A 21581-nucleotide genomic window follows, 5' to 3' on the forward strand; every position below is an offset into this window, starting at 1 on the left:
GGAAAGAGGGGGAGGAGGGAGAGGTGTAGGGAAAGATGGAGAGAAGAGGAGATATGGATGCAGGAGGAGGAATGTAGATGGAGCGTGTGTGTGAGTAGGGGAATTGAGATTTTAGAAGGGAAGATGTAGGAAAATTGGATTGAAAAGAGATGTTTGAGAGGGAGGAGGAGAAAAATACTACAGCGAGAGCAGGGCAATAGAGTACTTGTGTTTTTTAAGCTATCGCACTACCACAGATTGATTGGTGGAGCATATCTATGCTGCTGCTACATCTGAACTACGTAACTGCAGACTTGTCATTTCTGATTTTATATTGCGACTACACAATGTGAGATTGTGAAGCTTCTCCTCGTGATCCCAACCTTGGTTCTCCACTGATTACAAAAGAAAATACAAACATTTCAGGAGCATGCTGGAAGCCTAGGATTTAAGATACTAACCATGAAAATGCAGTGCTTTGTGTTTGAATTCTGCCCAGGACCTCATTTCCCATCAGTTCTTTACTGTACACTGTCTTTCAAAGTCACAGTGAACAGGAGTCTGGACAGGATGGGACTGAACAGTGAACAAGACTTTGACAGTAGGAAAAGCACATGTGTAAATAATAACATTTACGATGGGCATTTAGCTGCCTCAGTTTCAGGGTGCTGGTATTGTTCATGCTGGCTCACTGTAATGGCTTAGTGGAACACTTGAATAGAATCAAAGCCATTGTTAGTGTTGTCAGTAACACCTGTGCTTTTCCTACTATGACAATGTCTGCTGTGAAAAAGCCCCGTACTCTGTTTCTAAATGAAGAGGATTTACCTCAGCTGCTGCTTACAGTTGCATCACCCAGCTCAATTTATTTATTCTGTCAATTAAATCTAGGTTCATTTAATAAACGTAATGTTTATTACATATTTGCTTGGAGGAGTGTTTGGGTAAAGCAGGTGGTTAGAGAAGCAATCGACTGGGCTGGAAGTTAACATCCACACAAACACACTCACCACACACTCACACTCCCTAACAGTCCCATTTATCACCTTGTGATTACTTGATAGCTTAGCCAGTCGGTAGTCCATGTTATAATGTTTAGCCAGCTGTGACAGTTGGCCTAATGACTGGACTGGGTTTATTTAATGGAGCGAAATCTGCAGGAAATTTGTGAGTTGCCAGATTTTAAGAAAATCTGTCAGGGCTATAAAGAGGGAAAACTGCCCACCACATGCGACGAGAGGCAGGTGGACAAAAACAAGACCATGCCTGGGTTCTCTTTGAAAGCTTTTGATGGTTTAATTTCACTGCTTGGCGCAGGCCATTAATGAGAGCTGTCAGCAACCCTGTCTCTTAGAAGTTACATTCATATTGAACCAAACTGTTCAATATGCAAAGTAGCAAAGTAATGGCTGGCTGGATTATATTCAGAGACAATGTTTTTATCTTTTTTTAATTAATGATTTGCTACATTTATTAACTACAGCGGCACCAGAAAGTGTTTTGGGTGGATGGAGGCCATACAAAGCACACACCTGTTGCCCTAGAGACCAGAGTTTTCTTTCACAGCCCTGTATGTTCTTAAGTTTTAGCAAAAAAAGGCACTTTTCTTAAGGTCAGGGAAGGGTCATGGTTGTGGTTAGAAATAAACATGTTGTTTCCGAAGTCAATGTGAACTTTTCCCATTATTTCTGCAACCTTAACCTTAAGTTCTTTGAAAAGTTTGATAAGGCCGTAGCCACTAAAAGTTGACATTTTGCTGCAAAATCAGATATTTTGACAGGAAACAAAAACATTGAGTGTGAACATTTGACTGATGCAGTATCAACATATAACAAATCCATCCATCCATTTGCTTTAGCTTTAGCTTGAGCCAATCCCAGCTAAGAGGACAGATCACCAGTCTATCACAGTTCATTCACACTCACATTCACAGAATCATCAATTAACCTAACTTGCATGTCTTTGGACCGTGGGAAGAAGCCACACCCACACGGTGGCCGGGACTAACAGCATATCCTCATTTCATTGACAAGAAACATAATTCAGTCACAATTACATCTGCAGTTTTATTATATATGTATATGAACCTAATTTCTACAAGGGCTGCTGGGCTGCTGTCAGACCAAGTTTTATCCAAACACAGTGTGTACCATCTCAGAGGACCATGCAGGAGGCTTCGCATGCTTTAGCGCTCTAAAACTCTGCAAGCTTGATAGACAGCCTGCTGAATGTAAATGCAGAAGACAGTGTACACAAATGTTGTGACCAGTATAGAGTGAATTTGTTCCTTACCAGCATCAAAAAGGTTGTTGTTCAGCAGCCAACTAATTTTAACTTCTCAGGTTCCGACTGCAAGTAGCTCCTTAAGTGCAAACGCAGCTAGGGAGTGAAACATTTTGGCCACGCTTGACAGATTTAAGTCACAGCTGTATTTAACTCGCCAAATTGCAGTCGATCCTCCTGAGAAGGTTGGGCCCTCAGCCCACATATACATATTTAATTTTCTTATCAGTTGGTATTGATTGACTGATCCATTCCCAGGTTTGCACCAGTGAGTGAGGAGGCTGCTGTTGGAACTCCGGTGGGAGTCATCATGGCAGCTGCTGTCAATCAAACTATCGTGTACTCCATCATCGAAGGCAACAAGGGAGGTGAGTATACTCAGAGCTGTTTATGCACAGAGCGATACTGTTGTGGATTTCAGTGGTGGATTTGGCTAGCTTTACTGTATGGGTGGGACTGCTGATAAAGTAGCTGGTGAGTTCAGTTATGAACAGTGTTTACTTGCTTATTAGCAGTTATCAGCTTATAGAGTATTTCTTTAGAAAAATAACCAGTTGTGCAGAGATCAGAGACCAATTAACATCTGTCTCATTTTGTCTGAATTACAAAAAACATTTAATGCCTAAATTGAAGTTTGGCTCACTTGTAATCTGTTTACACTTAGCACTTAGCTTAGCTTAACTTACTTCTTATACCTTGGGTAAATGGGATGGATATGCATTTTTGAAAAGCACAGTGTAAGTACACCCAAGAAGCTTTAAAAAATGGGATGATATGCAGTTGCTCAACCCATCTCTTGAAGTTTGTTGGAAAGTGGTTTGAGACGCATTCTAGCTAAATACTGAAAAGCTGTAAATGGATCCATCTCTCCAAGATGCATTCACTCGCTTGGTTTTCACTGATAGAGATGGCCTCTAACAGGGTCTGTACCCTTTGATAGCCACAGCTGATAGACACTGAAATTCTTCCTGTGATTAAAGCGACAGGAGGAAAGTGTCCTCAGCTATTTCAGAACATACACTCATACAAAAGACGTAACATGTTGTCGCAGCATTCATCTAATCTCTGATCAGCCCATCCACTGACTGATCTGTGCGGGAGTGAGAGCCCATAAAAATGAGTTACATTTTTTTCCTTAATTATAATCCATCTGTGCCAGTCATTGTTGTGTGTAAACTTCTACAAGTTACTTTTGTTCCTGTGTTTTGGGCCTTAACCAAACAGCTTTAGCTGCATTACCACAACTATCTAGACTGGAGTAGGATCCACCTTGATTTTGGGGAAACAAGACCAGATCTAAGATTCATGTGACATGTGGCTGAGAGTAAATGAGAGAGTATTAAATCACATTTAGGTTTTATCTTGTCATTAAGCACTTGAAATGATTGGTCGGGTCGTAAAGGGGGTCAAGGAGTGACAGGTTTCAGATGTAGGTTACTTGTTTTTTTGCTAAAGCTTCTCATGTAAATAATGTTCAAAATACCTCAAACTCAACCTGTCAGCACAGCCTCATTTTCTCTTCTAAAACTATCCTCTCTACTTTATCACTGTGCCTCTCTGACCTTGCTCTCTTATCTTTTGCTCTCTGTTTCTTTCATCCTCACTACATCCCCACGCTTGCTGTCTTCTCCTCCTCCATCTGTCTCTGTCCAGGGGTGTTCGCATTAAACGAAACAACAGGAGTGATCTCCACAGCCAAGCCTCTGGACTACGAGGCCAATTCCAGCTACACTCTGAAGGTAGAAGCGGACTCCATGAGAGTGGTGTCCTCAAACCTCCGAGCTCCCTCGAAGAGTAAGTGCGTGGTCGTGTTCCTCTAAGATTACAGCACTAACATTGGATTGCATCACCGCAGATATCACAGATTTTTTTTCTTGACTCTAATTATACACACACACACACTGAAGGATTAAAAAAAACAACAATACATCACTCCACTACGTGATATTACGATAATATTGCCTCAGGCTTTCGCTTTCTCTGCACCCTCTGCTACTCATTCTCTCATTCACTCTCTCTGGAGCTCTGTCTACTTTTACCTTGTACAAGTTCTCTCCAACTTCTCCTTGTCTATACAGTTATATGTCTCAGAGGATACCTTATATTGGGCCGTAGCTGTTGTTTTTACCTTTCAAAACTACCTTTTCTCTCTCTCAGCTATCTGTCAACCCTGTAGGCTGCACTGTTACTGTTTTAAAATGCTTGCCTTTCCTCCTCTTCCTAGATATCTCTCTCACTGGCTATCACATGTGTCTTTCTGATATGCAGTTATGCAACTGTCCAGAGTTTCACTCACAAATATCAAATATGTTTGCAGTGATCAAAGTGGCCAAATAAAGCTGGTGAGCAGTTTTGAAGATTGAATATTTTATCTATAAAGCTGTAACTTTTTTCAGATATTTTGTCCCAGTGGTGGAAGAAATATTTAGAACTGTTACTTGAAGTAAAAGTACCAATACATTAATGCCAAAAATGAAAAGTAAAAGTCCCTTTTTAAGTAGAAGTATGGAAATATTATCAGCAAAATGTACATTAGTATAAAAAATAAAAGTGCTCTTAAAGAAGTTACATAGAAAACTACATAGTAACTGATCCCTGTGACTGATAGATTGTTAAATATTACATCATCAGATTGATAGTACCAGTGCATCAGTGTGTAGGCAGCATTTTACTGACATGGAGCTAGTTTTAATTGTTTTATATACAGTTTGGTAGTTTAGTCCAGTAGTCCCCAACCTCAAGGTCAGGCCCCCTCAGAAGGTTACAAGATAAATTCTTTTTTTAAATGAAATATTAGATAAATTTGCCTCTTTGGGCATCTGATAGAAGTTTAGAGGGGAAATATCTCTTTGACAGAAGTAGTAATAGCTCATAGACATCTAAACTCTGCCTTTTTTCCAATAAGGGGTCACAAAAAGGATTGGGGCCTCTGATCTGGTCTTTAACAAGGATTTTTTTTTTCAGCTTGTTCAGTCAAATAAACAAGCTTATATTTCCCTCTGAAATTAAGTGGAGTGCAAGTATTAAGTGGCATAAAAGGGAAATACTTAAGTCAAGTACAAGAACCACTGACCTGCTCTGTCACTTCCCAGCACTGCTCTGTTCCAGACATTGGTACAGTGTTAAATTGAACTGAACCTGCTATAACTTAAGCACAATCTTAGTCTTTAGTTTTTATTTCTGTTTATACTTTTTACTTAAATCCATCTTCATTTTCTTTCATTTACATCCTGGTTTCGATCCTTCCAGAAATGAATTACCCTTCAGTTGAACGTGGGAGGACCGACCAAAACAAGTTTTCACGGTTTTTATTGAAATTATTTCTGATGCGAAAATGGCTCTAATTAGTCTCTAACTCTTCACTCTGTCTTTCTTTCTTCCCGCCTCCTCTTGCTGCCTTTTTTCCTGTCCGTCTCCGCTGGTCCCTCTCTCTTTTCTCTTTCTTCCTCCCAAAACATATCTGCATTCTTCTTAATTGATGCTCAGCTCCCCGGGTTTCTCTTTTCTTCTTTGATTATAGTGTTTACCACATGCTGTTCTCATTTCATCCAACCATTTGAATTTAAGCATTCTGCAGGGATTAAAACAAATCATTGTAGTCATTAGCAAATCTCCTTCAATTCTTTTTCCTACGCATTTTAATCAGGCAGCAAATCAATAGGATTCTAACAATGCGTTAATCCAGTTTTCTAACTCAAGTGAAGGTGGGAATCGTAAACAGTGTTAATTTTTGGTGTGGTGTCTCTTAGATGGCTACTGTAGATAAGTAGATGAATGTTTCTATCTGCTTGTTTGTTTGTGTTTTTCTTTTTACATGCCAAAGTTGTTTTGTTTTGTTTTTTTGTGACATAATCCTTTTACAGAGTTTGGTTGCTGTATTGTGTCACAGTTTCACGTGGGTGTGATTCAGAATTCTCTGTTATTGGCCAGACAAAGACTGAATGCGAGTCATTCCAAGTTGCAATCACTGAATGTGACTGACGGAGGCTCATTGGCACAGTCCTATGCAGAAGTAGTGTGGATTAATTACACCAGAGGCTGATAGATATTAAATAGTTTCATGCAGTTTGTGGGTGTAATTCAGAGTGTCTCTTACAGTGTTAATGATGCAAAACTTGATTTTGAATCTTGGCGCAGACATTATTTTTGAAGATTTAATTTGAAAAGGCCACAATGTCGACAGCAATATTGTCAATATTCATGACCAGCGAGGTTTCTTGATCTCAGAGATATGATCAAATAGCTCAGAGCAGGGTCACCTCTAATGCAGCATCCCCAGACATTCAGCAGTTCCTTGTGTTTCTCGCAGCTCGTCTTCAGAGTCTTTGCTCAGCTGTGGAAGTGAGGCTAACAAGCCTCCAGTCATTACTTGCTGTGCCATCCCACTTTTTGATCACTATGTAAACTTTTTGGAGTTTTGTTTATCTGAATCTCACTGTGTGGCTCTACATTAACACAGTATTTTCTGCCAGGATTTAGAAGCATTTGAGTCAAAATGTCATGACAGTAGTGGGGCTGTTTGATTGCGTGTGTGTGTGTGTGTGTGTGTGTGTGTGTTACCAAAAACTGTTAATCAAATCAAATCTGATCACACCACACCCACACAGTCCTGAAGAACCAGATAAACTCAGCGTATTTTTTCTCAAAATGCTGCTGATCACCTCATGGACATGGTTTGCAACTTCAGCTGGAGAGTTTCCACTAGCAGAGGCAGTTCAATCTTGGTCAGACCAGTTTTACACTTGTCACCCTGTTCAGCCTCAAGAGAAGGAAAGAAATAGTCTACACCTTTAGTGTAGTTATGTCAATACTATCACCTACAAGTAAAGACAGTAATATCTGCGGCACTTGTAATACTTGAGGCATCTGCAGGTGTTTGTCCTTGTTAATTAATTTCTCGCAGTTTACTTTTTATCTCTGTAGCTCATCTCATTACTATGAAACACACCTTTTGTTTCTCTTAAGACAACTGTGTTTGAAATTCTTCTCAGTTTGTAAAGCATCTCTACACTGCGGATTTTTCAAAGCAAATACTGTCTGTGCTTCTCAACTTTCTAGTCTTTGTAATGTGTTAATTGTATGTGTGTGTGTCCATCCTAGCTAACACAGCTAAGGTGGTGATTGACATCCAGGATGAGAACGACCACCCACCGGTTTTCACCAGACCTCTCTACATTGGAGGGGTTGCAGAAGATGCCAAAACCTTCACCTCGGTCTTGCAAGTGCAGGTACAAATACAGGCAAACATACTTACACGTACAATTCTACTGTATTCCAACTTTTTTGGCTACAGTTCCTTTTATTTATCACCTTACATCAGCAGTTCTTGCTTAAAATAGTATCCCCTCATTGTTAAGTCTTGGTCTCAAAAGGAGCTGAAGTCCAGCAAAATTTAGTTCAGCTCCACATAGGGGTGCTTACAGTGCTCATGTGGATTTGTGTGCTTGTATTTGTGCTGTGTATTTAAGACAGAGATAATCTTAAAGCCGCTAAGCAACAAGATTATCTGCTAAGATTACTCTCTGGAATTCTCTCGACAGTGACCTCTGTGTCTCTGTTAATTTATACATCCTTTTATTTCCCTTTCTTTTGTTGTTTTTTTTTACCTAACATGGAAGAATTTCACATCACTGTAAACAACTTGAGCGACTCCTGTATTATTAAAATGCCTTTCAGGACCCAAAATGGGTCACGGAGCGTATCTCTTTCAGCCTCTATCTGAGAAGCAGAAATATGTTTTAATGAGCCTGGATGCCACAAGAGACTTGGGCAGGGTCTCAGGCAAAAAAGTATGTGCTTTAATATTTTATTACAGTTTTTAAGAACATTCTTAGATATTCCTGCTTCATTAGATCATACACAGCGAGAGTGACAGGGAAGATGTGAGAATAAGGGAGAGCATGCAACAAAGAGTCATATTTAAAATTAGTTTCACAAGTATAGAAAATGTGCTTTTCACACTCATAAATCTTGTATTTCAAATTATTACTCCTCTGCTGCAAGCACCTGAGGTGGTGGTTTTACACTGGGATTTTGTGTATGTTAAGCTGGTTTACAATAACCTGCTCTACAGTGATCTGACCTCTTTTAATACTTTAACAGACTGACACGGAAGAACTACTAGCCCGCTCAGTCAGGCTCAGTCATCACAGGGAGAGAGGCAATAGATCTGGAGGCTGAAAGGAAGAGAGAGGATTGATGGTTAGATAAAGTTAACTGGTATCCCACTGAGCAACAAACTGATTGGACAGTATAAGGCATACATGATTCATGGGTGGATGAAAAGATGGGATTGGGGTGAGAAGGATACAAGGGTGGTGCTGGCGGCACCCTCGCTAAGGAGCGAGCGAGACAAAAGATGGAGAGAAAGTTTGAGAGATGTGCATTTTCAATCTCAGTGGCTTCACTCAAATCTAACTAATTCCATCACATCTGTCTGAAGCACGTGCATTGTCTTAATGAGTTTTGTGTGTGTGTGTGTGTGTGTGTGTGTGTGTGTGTGTGTGTGTGTGTGTGTGTGTGTGTGTGTGTGTGTGTGTGTGTGTGTGTAGTGGGCTACATTTTCCTATCTGTGCTGGGCTGTCATGCCCTCAGAGTATCTGTGTTCAAGTGCACGTGCAGGAGTTCATCTGTCTTTTTGTCCCTCAGATGACACCAGAATACAGATATTGATTAGACTGCAGATGAGTCACCCACTCGTTACCTCCAAAGATTCTTTTATTCTTCTAAATCAATTTGTGTCACATTTTGCCCTCTCAGGATATTCCTGTCATTTTTCCCACCATAACCAATGCAAATACAGAGGCACTGAATGTACTCTTCCTCCTTTCTTCAGCTTTTCCCTCTTGTTTTTTATGTCTCTGCATCCGCATCAGAAATTTCTTCAAGTTTGATACTAACGTTCACTTAGACTGAATGATGAAGTGAATACATTTTGGTGGTCAAAGGTCAAGGTCACAGTGACCTCATGTTCTTGTCAACACGATGTATCAGGAACACCTGAGGGGGATTTCATTGATTCTGCCACAAACATTCAGTTGGACTCAAGGGTGAAGTGATTAGTTGGTTGGTCAGATGTCAAAGGTCAAGGTCACTGTGCACTCAAAAATCATGTTTTTTCGGTCATGAATGCAACACCTCAGGAAGGCCTTAGGAATTCCCTACAAATTCCCTACAAATTTGGCACAAATGTTCACTTGGACTCAAAAGATGAACTGAACACGTTTTTGCCATAACTCAAGAATTCACACACTAATTAACTGTAACTGGACTGTTTGGAGGAGGCATACGACTGCAAGGCTGTAATTCTAGTTAATTACTAATTCCAACCCTCAAGCCTCCTTTTTAGTGGGTGTTCAAACCAAAAATAGCCCTTCATTAAAAAATATATATATATTTTTTTTAAATCAAAGATCTGCAGAGGTGTGGGTGTGTTTGCTCGAGCTACTGGTGAGAATATAATATACTATCCAGGAAGTCAAGTTTAATCAAATGACACAACATCTGACAGCATTGGAAAGGATCATGCAATGTTAGAAAGTTAGTACAGCAATATTCATTTTATTCTTCATGATGTCCCCAAGGTAAACAGTAGAACAGTAGATCTGGAGTGTGGGCTGGCATGTTATAGTTATCAGTGCCTTGTCAGTCGCCACTGAAGAAAAAGTTGAGCCGTGTTTCTGCCTTTTTGTTATATGCTGTGCACTGGCACCACACAATGGGTTTCACATGCAGCTACATTATTTTTACACAATGTCTTTGACCACAGCCTTCCTCACCAAGTGATTCATCATGTGAGACTGCTTTTGAATGAGGCTCAGATGTGCAGGGGGGAATCAGAGTGGTTACTTTTATTTTATCTTCCAAATTGTTGATTTTCTGACAGAATGGGCCAAAGGAGGGCTTTAAAGGAACTGAAATGTTTGCAGTACTTGCTAGTGTGTTGATTTGTGAGGATATATTGTTTCATTTTATTATATGCTGTTTTTGGAGTTAGAGCATAGAAATCATAAGAAATCAACATACTTGCAGGAAGTGATGAAATACATGAACGTGGCAATAAGACTTTTACAGCTTACGAACTCAGCTCAAAAATCAATGATTCTGTTTCCAGTATACATACTGTAATTTTACAACGTACCACACAAGCAAAACCTGCTTAGAATTCACATGCTCGTGGATTTCGACCACAGCTCTACCCTCAGCCGAGTAGAAAATACTCATGTCTATGCCCCACACCTGTGTTATTGCAGTTTAAACAGGTGGTTGATATTACTGCAGATATTGATGCATCACTGAGAAGTTATCCGAACTGTGCCAGGAACCACTGCAAGTATTGTATGTACACAAAAAATAGATCAATTCTTCCCTCCGTCCACCCTTCCTCCCTTATTCCCTTAGCTTTATATCTATGCCTCCTTATTTCTTTTGACTCTTCTTTTCTTCCTTGCTTTTATTTTCTTATTCCCTGGCCATAAGAAAAACACATTTTTTTGTTTCTTCCTAGTACAGTGCTACCTTTGATATGGTGGCTGTCTCAGAGCTGAATCTGTAGTCTATTCTCCCAGCCCTTCTTGTAAAGACCCAGCGATAAATCAATGTCTGTCTGAGTGTGTGTCTGGGTGTGAATGTGAGGTTTGCATGTATGTGTGAACGTGGGAGAGAGTTGATTGTTAGCCAGAATGACAGAGCAGATGAACAGACCTTGGTACAGCTCAGAGGACCACTTTACCCCCTACTGCTGATTCAGAGTACTACATCAAACGGTACAAGCTCTACAAGTACAAGTCTCAGAGTAGGTTTCCCCACAAGCAAAAAATAAAGAAAATGTGACTTTTAGTTAGTGAAAAATACAAGACAGGTTATCAGTCCTGAACTAATCAATACACATGGCAGTGTCCTGTATCGATCAGCTGCAACACCTGTAATCAAAGCTATTATGATGATCAGGAGGCAGAGGAGTTATAATCATCAGAAATTATAGAATTGTTTATTATGATAATGCCAACAATGACTTGATCACAGTGTTGTTTGCGTGCATGATGATGACATTTCATGACAGTAGTGGTTATGGTGATGATATTTTGCGGCAGCATTGCATTGATGGTTACTATAATGATACACTCTAGTGAGTCTTATTCTCCTCCTTTTCCAGGCTCTGGACAAAGACACTGGTAACTACAGTTCGATGATGTACCGGCTGATCATTCCCCCTCCCGCTGGCAGAGACCCAAAAGACAGCAAAGACGGTTTCGTCATCGAACCTTACAGCGGTGTGGTGAAGACCGCAATCATGTACCGCAACATGAGGAGGTCGTATTTTAAGTTTGAGGTGGTTGCTACAGACAACTATGGTCAAGGGCACAGCAGCAAGGCGGAGATAGTGGTGTGTATATGTATATTTTTTGACACTTTTGGCAGGTTTATAATAATTTCTTATTTTATCTTATACATTTCCTTAAAATAAATTAGGTTGAGATGATTTGACCGCATTCCAGTGGGATTTATGTTGCTCTCGTCATCGTCCTTAAAGTAGATAAATATGTGACTATGAAAACAAACTCAATTTTGCACAAGCTTGAAGCATGACTGGACTGGAAATGTTATCTTTTCCAACTTTTTCTCAGTGGTTTAGTCTGATAAAGAAGTAATTCATAGCTGAACACAGTGTTCACAGCTCAATTCATTTGCAGGAATGAGCTCGGTTTGCATCTTGTTTGTCTTTCTGTTGTGTAGGTGTCAGTCGTAAACCAGCTGGACATGCAGGTTGTCGTATCAAACGTCCCTCCAACTTATGTGGAGAAAAACAAAGACAAGCTGCTCAGGTAAGGTATATTATGTTGTATGGTTGATCCTTCATTGTGCCTACCTGCCCATCAACATTGCTCATAATTGTTGATGGACACCTTGTCTATTCAACTACTGACCCTCTGCTTATATAAGACGTATTGCTAGACTTTGATTGACAGTTTCCTGCTTACCTTGGAAAATAAATGCTCTGTCTATATAGGAGGTTAAAAACACATCTGGCTGCCCTTATGTACATTGTCACTGCAAGCCTGATAAGTCAGTAATATATTAGAAATAGTTACAGTTCTCTATAAGAGTAGGTGTACATTGAATCAGTCAAATAGTACTGAAATTAAGTTTTAACATTGATGCCGTTTTGTATTTTTCAGTTACACCAATCCATGATTCCTCCATATTAATTAACCATGGTGCGTCTTCATAGGAAGAACTCAAGCTGTAATTGCCACCATGGGGAACAAGACTTGATAAAGAGCACAAACAATACCACATTTAAAAATAGTACTTTTATTATATAAAGTATCCCAGTAGGAATAATGCTGCAAGTGCTTAGCTGAACTAGAACCCACACTGGGACTGTAACAGGGTCAGACATCAGACCACCACAGTTACACAGCAAACAATGGCCATGTTGATATAATAAAGCAACTGAAGGACCAAGCTGTGGATACAGATGTTTCCATATTCATGTTTATCATGCACTTTATTACATTTAGATGTTGTTTTCTCCTTTGTCTGCATTGAAATTTAGAGGCTATGAGATGATAATATCTAAGGGATCCTTGTATAGGAGTATGGGGACATATTTTCCATGGAATGTTCTCAGGCTGAATTTCCATAATGTTTTCAACCCTCCCTCAATTTCCATCTCTTGACGGCAACACGCTCAAATTTAAATTTGCCACATTTTGCTCAAAATATCTGGGACACCAACCCTGAAAAAAAATGACCATATCAACATCATAGTAGCATTTTAAATGCACAATAATCTGACTTTGTTCTAGTGAGACCTCAGATTGTTTCAGGAGTTTGCTCAAATCGAGATATCTCCCTCCAAAGTCTGCCGGATGTAGTGTCATTCATTTGAAGAAATACAAGATGTAAATATTAAACACAAAATGCATTATTCATTATACAGTAGGATATTTCTGCCATGTTCGCTCTCACCGGCCTCTCTGCACCAGCAGACACAAACGCTGTGCCGCTGCTCAGTCAAGTTGCTGCCTTCTTTTGCATCATACCCGTAACATGATAATAATGTTTTACTGTCTGCCTCACTCCCTTTCTCTCTCTTACACACACACACACACACACACACATACTGCACACACCTTAGTGGGACCATTCCTGCTGTGAGCAGGTGTTTCTTAGGGGACAGAAATCAATATCACACAGCATGGGTGTGCCAAGCTGACAGACTGAAAAAAATGTGTGTGTCTATATGGTGTGTGGTGTGACTGGTGTGTGAAAGCTGTGTCTTTGCATGTGTCTAAGTACTACTTGTTGTCCACAGAGGTATATTTTTGTAAATGTGTACATATAATAATTGTGTGTGTGTGTGTGTGTCTCAGTCATGTTGGCATCCTGTGATGTGATCCCATCAATCAAAATCCATTATTTTTAATCCACAGCATTTTGGAACGCTACGTCCAAGATCAGATACCGGGGGCTAAGGTTGTCGTGGAAACCATCGGGCCACACCGCCATGGTGATGGAATGGAGCAGGAAGACTACACCAAGTCGGACCTCATGATTTATGCTATTGACCCTCTGACAAATAGAGCTGTATCTAGACAGGAGTTGTACAAGTAAGAACATTGCCAACAAATCCATGAAAAGTAAAATGGCAGCTCTCCAAAAGCTTTTTTATCATAAAATGGGACAGGACCGAACCTAAATTACTTCGCAATTAAGCAATTCCTAAATTAATTGGCTTCATTCAGGTTTTTGGTGTGCTGCCATTCACACAATGTTTCAGGTATTTTGTTGCAGTCAGTCTTGTACTCCCTGGCAGCTTATCCATACAAGAAGAAAAGTTCTTAATAAAATTTGCTAGACCTTATTTTGACTAAGAGTCACTGAGGGTAAGGCATTTGGAAATACAAACAGAAAACTGCTAAATAGATTTGTAAGTATGTTTGTAAGCACAAGTGAGTGGGTGTGTGTTTCTGTGATCTTGGTGTTAGTGAGCAATTTGCCGAATGAATTACTGTTTGACATCTAGCTGCCAGAAAGGACTGCCCCTCTCTACCACGCATTAACCCTTGCATAATGTTGCAGTTGAGAATTTTGCGTTTTTTATTGCTGAGCATACACAGTCTCAGTCACATCTCTCTGTTTTTCATCTCAAGGTTTCTCGATGGGAAACTCTTGGACATCAACAAAGAGTTCCAACCCTTCCTCCCTCCCGGTGGACGGATTCTGGAGATCCGAACCCCTGAAGTGGTGTCCAGCGTAAAGAAAGCTGTGCAGGCTGTAGGCTACACAGAGGGGGCGCTGTTGGCTCTGGCAGTTATTATCATCATCTGCTGTGTCCCTGCCATACTAATCGTTATTATCACCTACAGACAGTAAGTAGGAATTATGTGTGGTGGTTTTTACACTTTGGTCAGCTTCAATCAGGGACAACATAGACTGAATAGACCAAAATGAACAGTGAACTGATCTTACTAACAGGCTGCCATAGCGTCCTCTTCCTCTGTGCCATAGACACTCATTGTCCCCTTATTATGAAGAACATGGAAACTGTACATACACCATCCCTCCAGGGCCATAAATACTCACCAGTGCACTGTGCTAAAAATAGTGCAAACTTTACGCTAGTAGGACTAACAAAAGTGTCAGTCCTTACCAAATGTCAGGAAGCAATCAATGCACAGACTTCTCCTTTTTTGCCCATTTTTTCTCTTGTATGCTTAGTGAAGTGGATTATTGTATGAACCCCACAGGCAGCTATTAAGTCTACTAAAGCAGCACAGCAATAGATCCTGTATTTTGATGCTTAGAATGTTCATTGAAAGGTACGTTTGGTGTGATTTCTGGATTATGCATTCAAGAGCATTTGTACTGCTGTAAATGCACTTGAAGGGAAACCATCTACTTCAACATGAAGTTGATGCTACTGAATTATAATGTACAAAGGTAGGTCCTCAGAACTTGTCAGTCCAAAAAGAAGGATTTGACTTCAAATGGGAACAGTAACAGAGATAACGAGCCATCTAGAAAACGTATGAAGTTCTTTTAAGAGCATGCAGACAGATAAATAGACAAAGTTGACAGTCTCTCCCATAGGACGTCCTTTAGCACTATTTATCATTTTGTCACCTGGGCCAGTCACTTCCTTAGATGATTCAGCATGGCAGCCTGTCCCACAGTGCCAATTCTAATAGTTTGTTTAGCTAACCACCGTGAAAGGCTATTAATTTCAGCCATCTCCCCAACACCCATAAACAAGCACTCACACACACACACACACACACACACACACACATTTAAACTGGATCAGTGCGTTTTTGAGAAAGCTTCTCATCCTGCTGAGAAGGAGAGACAAATGGCAGAGGAGTAGAAAGGAGAAAAGATTTGAAGAAAGAGAAACAGTGTAGTAATCATCAGCATAATAATTACTAGTCAGTGTTGTTATATGACTGTAATGAAGACCAATTGTCTGTCTTTGATTGTAAATTGCAGTAAGTAAACCTGACTAACAAGAGGTGCTGTGTGATTTATGGTTCAAATAATCACTAATCCTTTTCTCTCTTTCTCTATCTCTCAACTGCCACATCTGTCATATACCACCAGATTCAAAGAGTGAGTACTGCTTTCATATTCCCATGCTAAAATATTAATGTGATGGCTCTCTTAAACACCTTTCATCATGATTAATCTGTTGACTTTCATTGTACAATAAAATGGATGAGATCAGGAGGGGCGGTGAAACAGAAAGGACAGCGGACAATCAAACAAATGAATCCTGAAGAACATGGAATCAGTAAATGTCCAAAGCCAGTGCTTTTATTAGAGTGTGTGTGTGTGTGTGTGTGTGTGTGTGTGTGTGTGTGTGTGTGTGTGTGTGTGTGTGTGTGTGTATGAGCATATAGGAATCAAAGCCGCTAGAACATTATTTGGTATGACCAGTAGCTTGTAGTGACTAATGTCAACAAAGATAAAATAAGAGAATTTTTCTTTGTAACTCATATTACTGAGTCAGTTTGCAGAGGTTATGACTCTAGCATATTAGCAAATGAACATTCTGGTGGTTTTAGACATGCACAAGTACAACACAAGGCAAACACATGGTACCTCACCAGGAAACAGATGTTTGTTGACTCCAGCTTGTGGTCTCTGCCCATAAGCTCTGTCAGGTCCCTCATTATGATCATGAAAGCAACTGCTTCAAGGAAATACTGCAAAATGAAGAGAAATTCAGTGTGCCATTATCTTGCAATTGCCACTTGTGTCCACAGTGGACACTGTTCAGCATTCCCATGAATCACAATGTTTATTCAGTGTTTAAGTCAAGGAAGAGGGACATAAACTTTCAGGATATCTGACAGACTAAGAGTCTACTGCCATGTTTTACAGATTACTGTTTTACCATGCAGATATTTGCTAAGCAATAAACACAAAGTACAAGCTGACAACAACAGAGAGATCGCCAAAGTCAGAAGGACTCATCTGTTTGCCATTTTTGGTCCAGCAAAATGTGTACTGTACAATATTAAAAATAAGTTTTAATGACCTCCTGCCCTTTCTATGACCGTTCTGCTACTTTTTATGGTCTGGATTTCACTCTAACTTTAGATATCCAACCCTCTGTTTCCTCTCTGCTGTGTCCAGACGCCAGGCAGAGTGTGCCAAAACAGCCCGTATCCAGATGGCAATGCCAACGGGCAAACCTGGGGGAGGCACTGCCAACAACCTGTATGAAGAGCTGGGTGACAACGCCATGTAAGTGAAGTGTGAAAGTGGCATTTTACACTGATGGGCCAAAACACAGGCATTAGCTCACATTTCTGTGGCTGTTAAACTCCAGCCTTTGGCAGTGTGCCCCTTTCCCACTCTGGGTGCTTTACAGTGTCCACACATGCAGTCAGTCCCACAGTATTACATCTCTCTGCCTTTTAACGATCGCCATGGAAAATGCAAATCCTTGAGTCTCTGCAGACTAAAGCTATTATTCACAAAACTAAGGTCAATCATAAATCTCATATTTTTCCAATTTCGCCTCTTTCATGCATTAAAAATGAGAGGACAAGAATAAAAAAATCTGAATATTTGAATACAATTTGCTCAGTCATAAAACCACGCTTTTCATATTTAGATCTTCATCAGCATGTGTTGAGACAGACACTTATCATACAAAAATACATCTGCTCTGTCATGCACCACACTTTGGAATTGCAGTTCAAAAGATTTGTTATTCCTAACATTCAAAAACAAACAGCAGGAATTCCTACAGAATCAGCATATCATAAAACACTAACATTAATCCATACGAAAAGCTATCAGTAAATGAAAATTATAACATAAATCCTTGTCACACGTAAATAAAAAGGAAGGAAATAATGCATACAGCAGGAAAACTGCCATAAAGCCCTCAAACACAACAATAAACTCCATCTATAGCATAAAGATTAAATCAAAAATCCTCTCAAGCACAAAAATGCAGAAGATGAAAGCGATCACAACACAAAGATGTTTGTAGTGGAAACCAAAATGCAGCGGTGCCAAAGCTGTGGTCATAAATTATGATGCATTACATGCATGAAAGTGTGCACCTAGTGAGTAAACAAAACAGCATTAATGAGGAAAATAGAGCACGGCTGTTCTTGGGGTAAATGATCGACACACACTCACATTATCGTCACACTTGTCCAACAGCCATGTTTAAAGGCTTGCCAACATACAGGGGCTTGGCAATTTAACTAACTGGTCAAGGTCTTGAGCCAGTTTCACGTCAAACTGATAAATGATGAGACTTATTTACTCAGTGCTTAGCTCTTGTTGATTCATCACACTTGACCTGCTTTTTTGATGTTTCCCAAATCACTCTTAATCTAAGAGCCCTTCCAAGGATTTATTGAGTTGAAATGTCTAAAAGTAACAGCAGACATTTGTGACTGTGGCCTTTGGAGCTTTTTTGTAGTCCAGAGACACTTCCCTCATTTCACATTTTGCAGTGGCCAAAGAAACTGACATTATGCAGAGATGACACAATCTTGGATTAATCAAGCAGAGCCTTGTAACCTCACATCAGACTAACACCAAACAAAGCTCTAATTTTTGAATGTGTTAACAGCCGTAGATAAACTCAACAATTTTATCCTCACACAGTTCAGTGACATTCATTTCTTCCCTTGTCATTTTGCCTGTATGTAATGCATACCAATGTCCTCACTATACAAAAGACAGATGAAGGTCATTGATCTGCTTACAGAACAATATTCACTTTGTGTTCAGCTTCTCAAGTGTACTTCAACATTTTCATCCACTGGTGGCCTTCAGTGATGCTGCAATCACTGTAATCACCAGTAAAACACATACAGTATGTTCAAAGCACATTTACTGAAATATCTCAACTTTCAGTGATGTCCTCCAAATGGACCCTCTAAGAATGACCTTTCTCTTTATCAGCCTTCATGAAAGATTGCAATGAGTTTTGTGAATACTGGCTTTGTGAGCAATTTGTTTTTCATATTCTAGCATTGCTAATCATAAGGCCATGGACCATGGTGAGTAAATTGAGGCAATATAAATAAGCTTTTTGGTGATAATGGAGAAATTACTTTTATTTATTATTAATTCTCCTACATCTCCTCTTATCAGTGCTGAAGGGCATTATTATTCATCTGTAATACGCTGCCCCAAAAAGTTCTGTATTATTGTGCAATTTAGTCATATTTGCTTCGCCACTCAGTTTAGCTCCCCTGTTTCTGTGTATCTTCTAGCAAATTGTGTTTAATTTGTCCACTGGCCAATTTCTACTGGTCTGATTCATGTTGGTTTGGTTAAACGAGAGTCTAATAGTGTCTGTATGTAGAGGGACCATATTAACTTTTATCTGCAAGTTTTCTCAACCACACACATACGCACAAACTCACTACAGATAGTGCATTCACAATTCCTTACTGGAGTGTTAAGAAGAAGTTAAGAGGAAGTCTTATCAGCATTACATGCATCACCGGTTTCCTGTCTGTCCTTGATATGCCTCTCCTCTCCCACTAACATGAGAGCAATTCATATGCAAGATGGTAGGTACTATCTCCAAATGACAACACAGGATTTCCAACTGTGTGTAAGAGTGAGTGTTTTTATCTGTGTGTGTGTGTGTGTGTGTATGTGCATGCATGTGAGACTAGCCAGCCCAAATGATTCTCTGAAAAATGTGTGCGGAAATGAACTTGGATATGAGATAATTGAAATAAATGCAGCCCATAATTTATAAAGACCACCCTAGGCGATAATTAATTCCATTGATAAGCTGCAGAGCATGTTTAATTGTGGTGGGGAAGGTATTGAGTATGTGTTGGTGTCAGTGTGTGTGGGTCTGTGTGTTTCGTATATCTTGTGTAATACTTGTATGTGCGTATGTTCTGTATCACTGCAGTGTTGCAAGGACTACATAATCCCCAAAGAGCATAAAACCTGGCAAAGCGCTAAAGTTTGAACATTCATAATTAAGGTCCATTATCAAACTGCTCAGTAGACTGATTTTCAAAGTATTTCTTCTCCTTTTAATTACCTTTAGCTCTTGACAGACTGGGATTTCATTGTCTGTTTTCAATTACCTATAGAAAATGAAGTGTCCCTTAACTTATTATTAGCAGCACATTGAATGACGCATGTTTTTTAAAATTAAAATTAAATTAAAGTTAAATCAAAATTCATGTTATTTAGCAACACAACACATTACAATACATTACATGCTTTGTAATATGGTGGAAAAATTGACAAAGTTCACCCCAGTGTTCCACTACTTTTTAACTCTGATTTGTTACCATGTTTTATAGACATTTTCTGCCACCGTAGCTTTTTTTTAACACCATCCTTTGTTGTGATTTCATCATTTCACATTTCCTGTTCTCATGATAACTGACATCTATCTTACTTTGTTCTCATCCATCTACCCTTATCCATGACTGACAGACAAAAGTGAGTAGGATGCTGAAAATTGCTTCATATCTGTGACTAGTTTGTCACTATGCTGTGACAGTTTCCTTGCTTTAGTTTTGTGTTTGTGTCTGTGCTTCTCAGCGGTTATTGTTGTATTATGTGCGAGGTAAGTTATACTTTGGTAGATCATAGAGCAAAGTTGTGTTGCTAGTGGTTGATTGTGCATTTGGCAGTTCAGTGATGAACAATAACTTTGGTTAATTTGCATTGGTTGCCTTAGCATAGTACCAAGAGTCTGCAGAGTTTCATCAGAGTCACAAACTATGCCAGAGATTTCAGTAATTAGCACACCTTCAACCAGAGACCAGGATATAATCAGTCTTTTGTTGGAAATGGAAATGTGTATGCTCTCAGAACTCCATGGCACACAGTTGCCTGTCCCTGCCCCAACAGATCTTGCATTGTTTATAGTCGTGATAGAGTGGCGTCTTTGTAGTGCACCACTTTTAGCATACATAAAATCTATTTGCATTCTCCTCCTTTGTTTTTCAAGACTATTTTTTAACGCTTCAACTCTTGCCCCTCTGGTAAAAACAGCACAGATATAAAATACTTATACCTTGTTTAAGATCCCTGATCCGTTTCCTTTCATTCCCCTTCCTCATTCATCTGTTAATATCGAGTCTCTCTTCATTGCTTTTATCAAATGAGCTTTTGCAGACGTTCTATTGTTTTATCTCCCTTCTCTACCACTCTTTATGTATGTCTCTGTTGTTGCTACCCTTTACAAAACATTTCATTTTACCATTCTGTGCATTCACTACTCTTTCATTTAAATTTTATTCATTCCATCTCCCTCCTCATGTAGCTTTGATTCATTATAATTACGTCTTCCCAATTCACTGTACCCTCCTCTATTTTATCTGTAATTCTTTCATTATTTTTCCCTTCATTCCATCTTTTTTTTCTCATTTTTTCCTTAATCCATGTACCAGCCGGTCAAACCACAGTGGTGGTGGGAGTGGTGGCAGTTTGGATGAAAGTGACCGTCAGCGTCTCATCTCAGATTTTGCCACCCGTGCAATCGCTGCCCATCGGCAGTGTGTTGCTAACGGAGGGGTGCTCAACAACCTGCCCAAGTCTGAGTCCAACATTACCTTTCTTTCTGATGAAAACCCTCTGACCATCAAAAATCCCATCTACCATGAGGACGGGACTTTGAGTAGTCCAGAGACTCTTGGAAGAAGCCATCGAAGGAGAGACCTTCTTGGGAATTTCTCCCCTTCCAGGAAAGGCCTTCGAGAGGCCTGGCTGAGGCTTAGCTCCCCTGGAGGTGATCTGGGGTTCAGTGGATACAGCGGCAGTGACAGTGGATGGGGATCTGGGGTTGGACACAGCTG

General features: G+C 39.8%; 1 protein-coding gene across 1 annotated transcript in view; it reads left to right on the forward strand.

Moving 5' to 3' along the window:
• The window catches only part of LOC108873433 (protocadherin-15-like), a 132479-nt gene that overhangs the window by 91388 nt on the left and 19510 nt on the right, over window positions 1-21581 (forward strand). Inside the window, 8 exon segments of the mRNA XM_051066397.1 lie at window positions 2521-2630; window positions 3916-4056; window positions 7363-7490; window positions 11417-11647; window positions 11998-12086; window positions 13701-13877; window positions 14421-14639; window positions 16906-17016. Of these exon segments, the coding sequence (XP_050922354.1) occupies window positions 2521-2630; window positions 3916-4056; window positions 7363-7490; window positions 11417-11647; window positions 11998-12086; window positions 13701-13877; window positions 14421-14639; window positions 16906-17016 (1206 nt within the window).

Source organism: Lates calcarifer, linkage group LG23 (assembly GCF_001640805.2).
Source record: "Lates calcarifer isolate ASB-BC8 linkage group LG23, TLL_Latcal_v3, whole genome shotgun sequence".
Classification (NCBI taxonomy): Eukaryota; Metazoa; Chordata; class Actinopteri; family Centropomidae; genus Lates; species Lates calcarifer.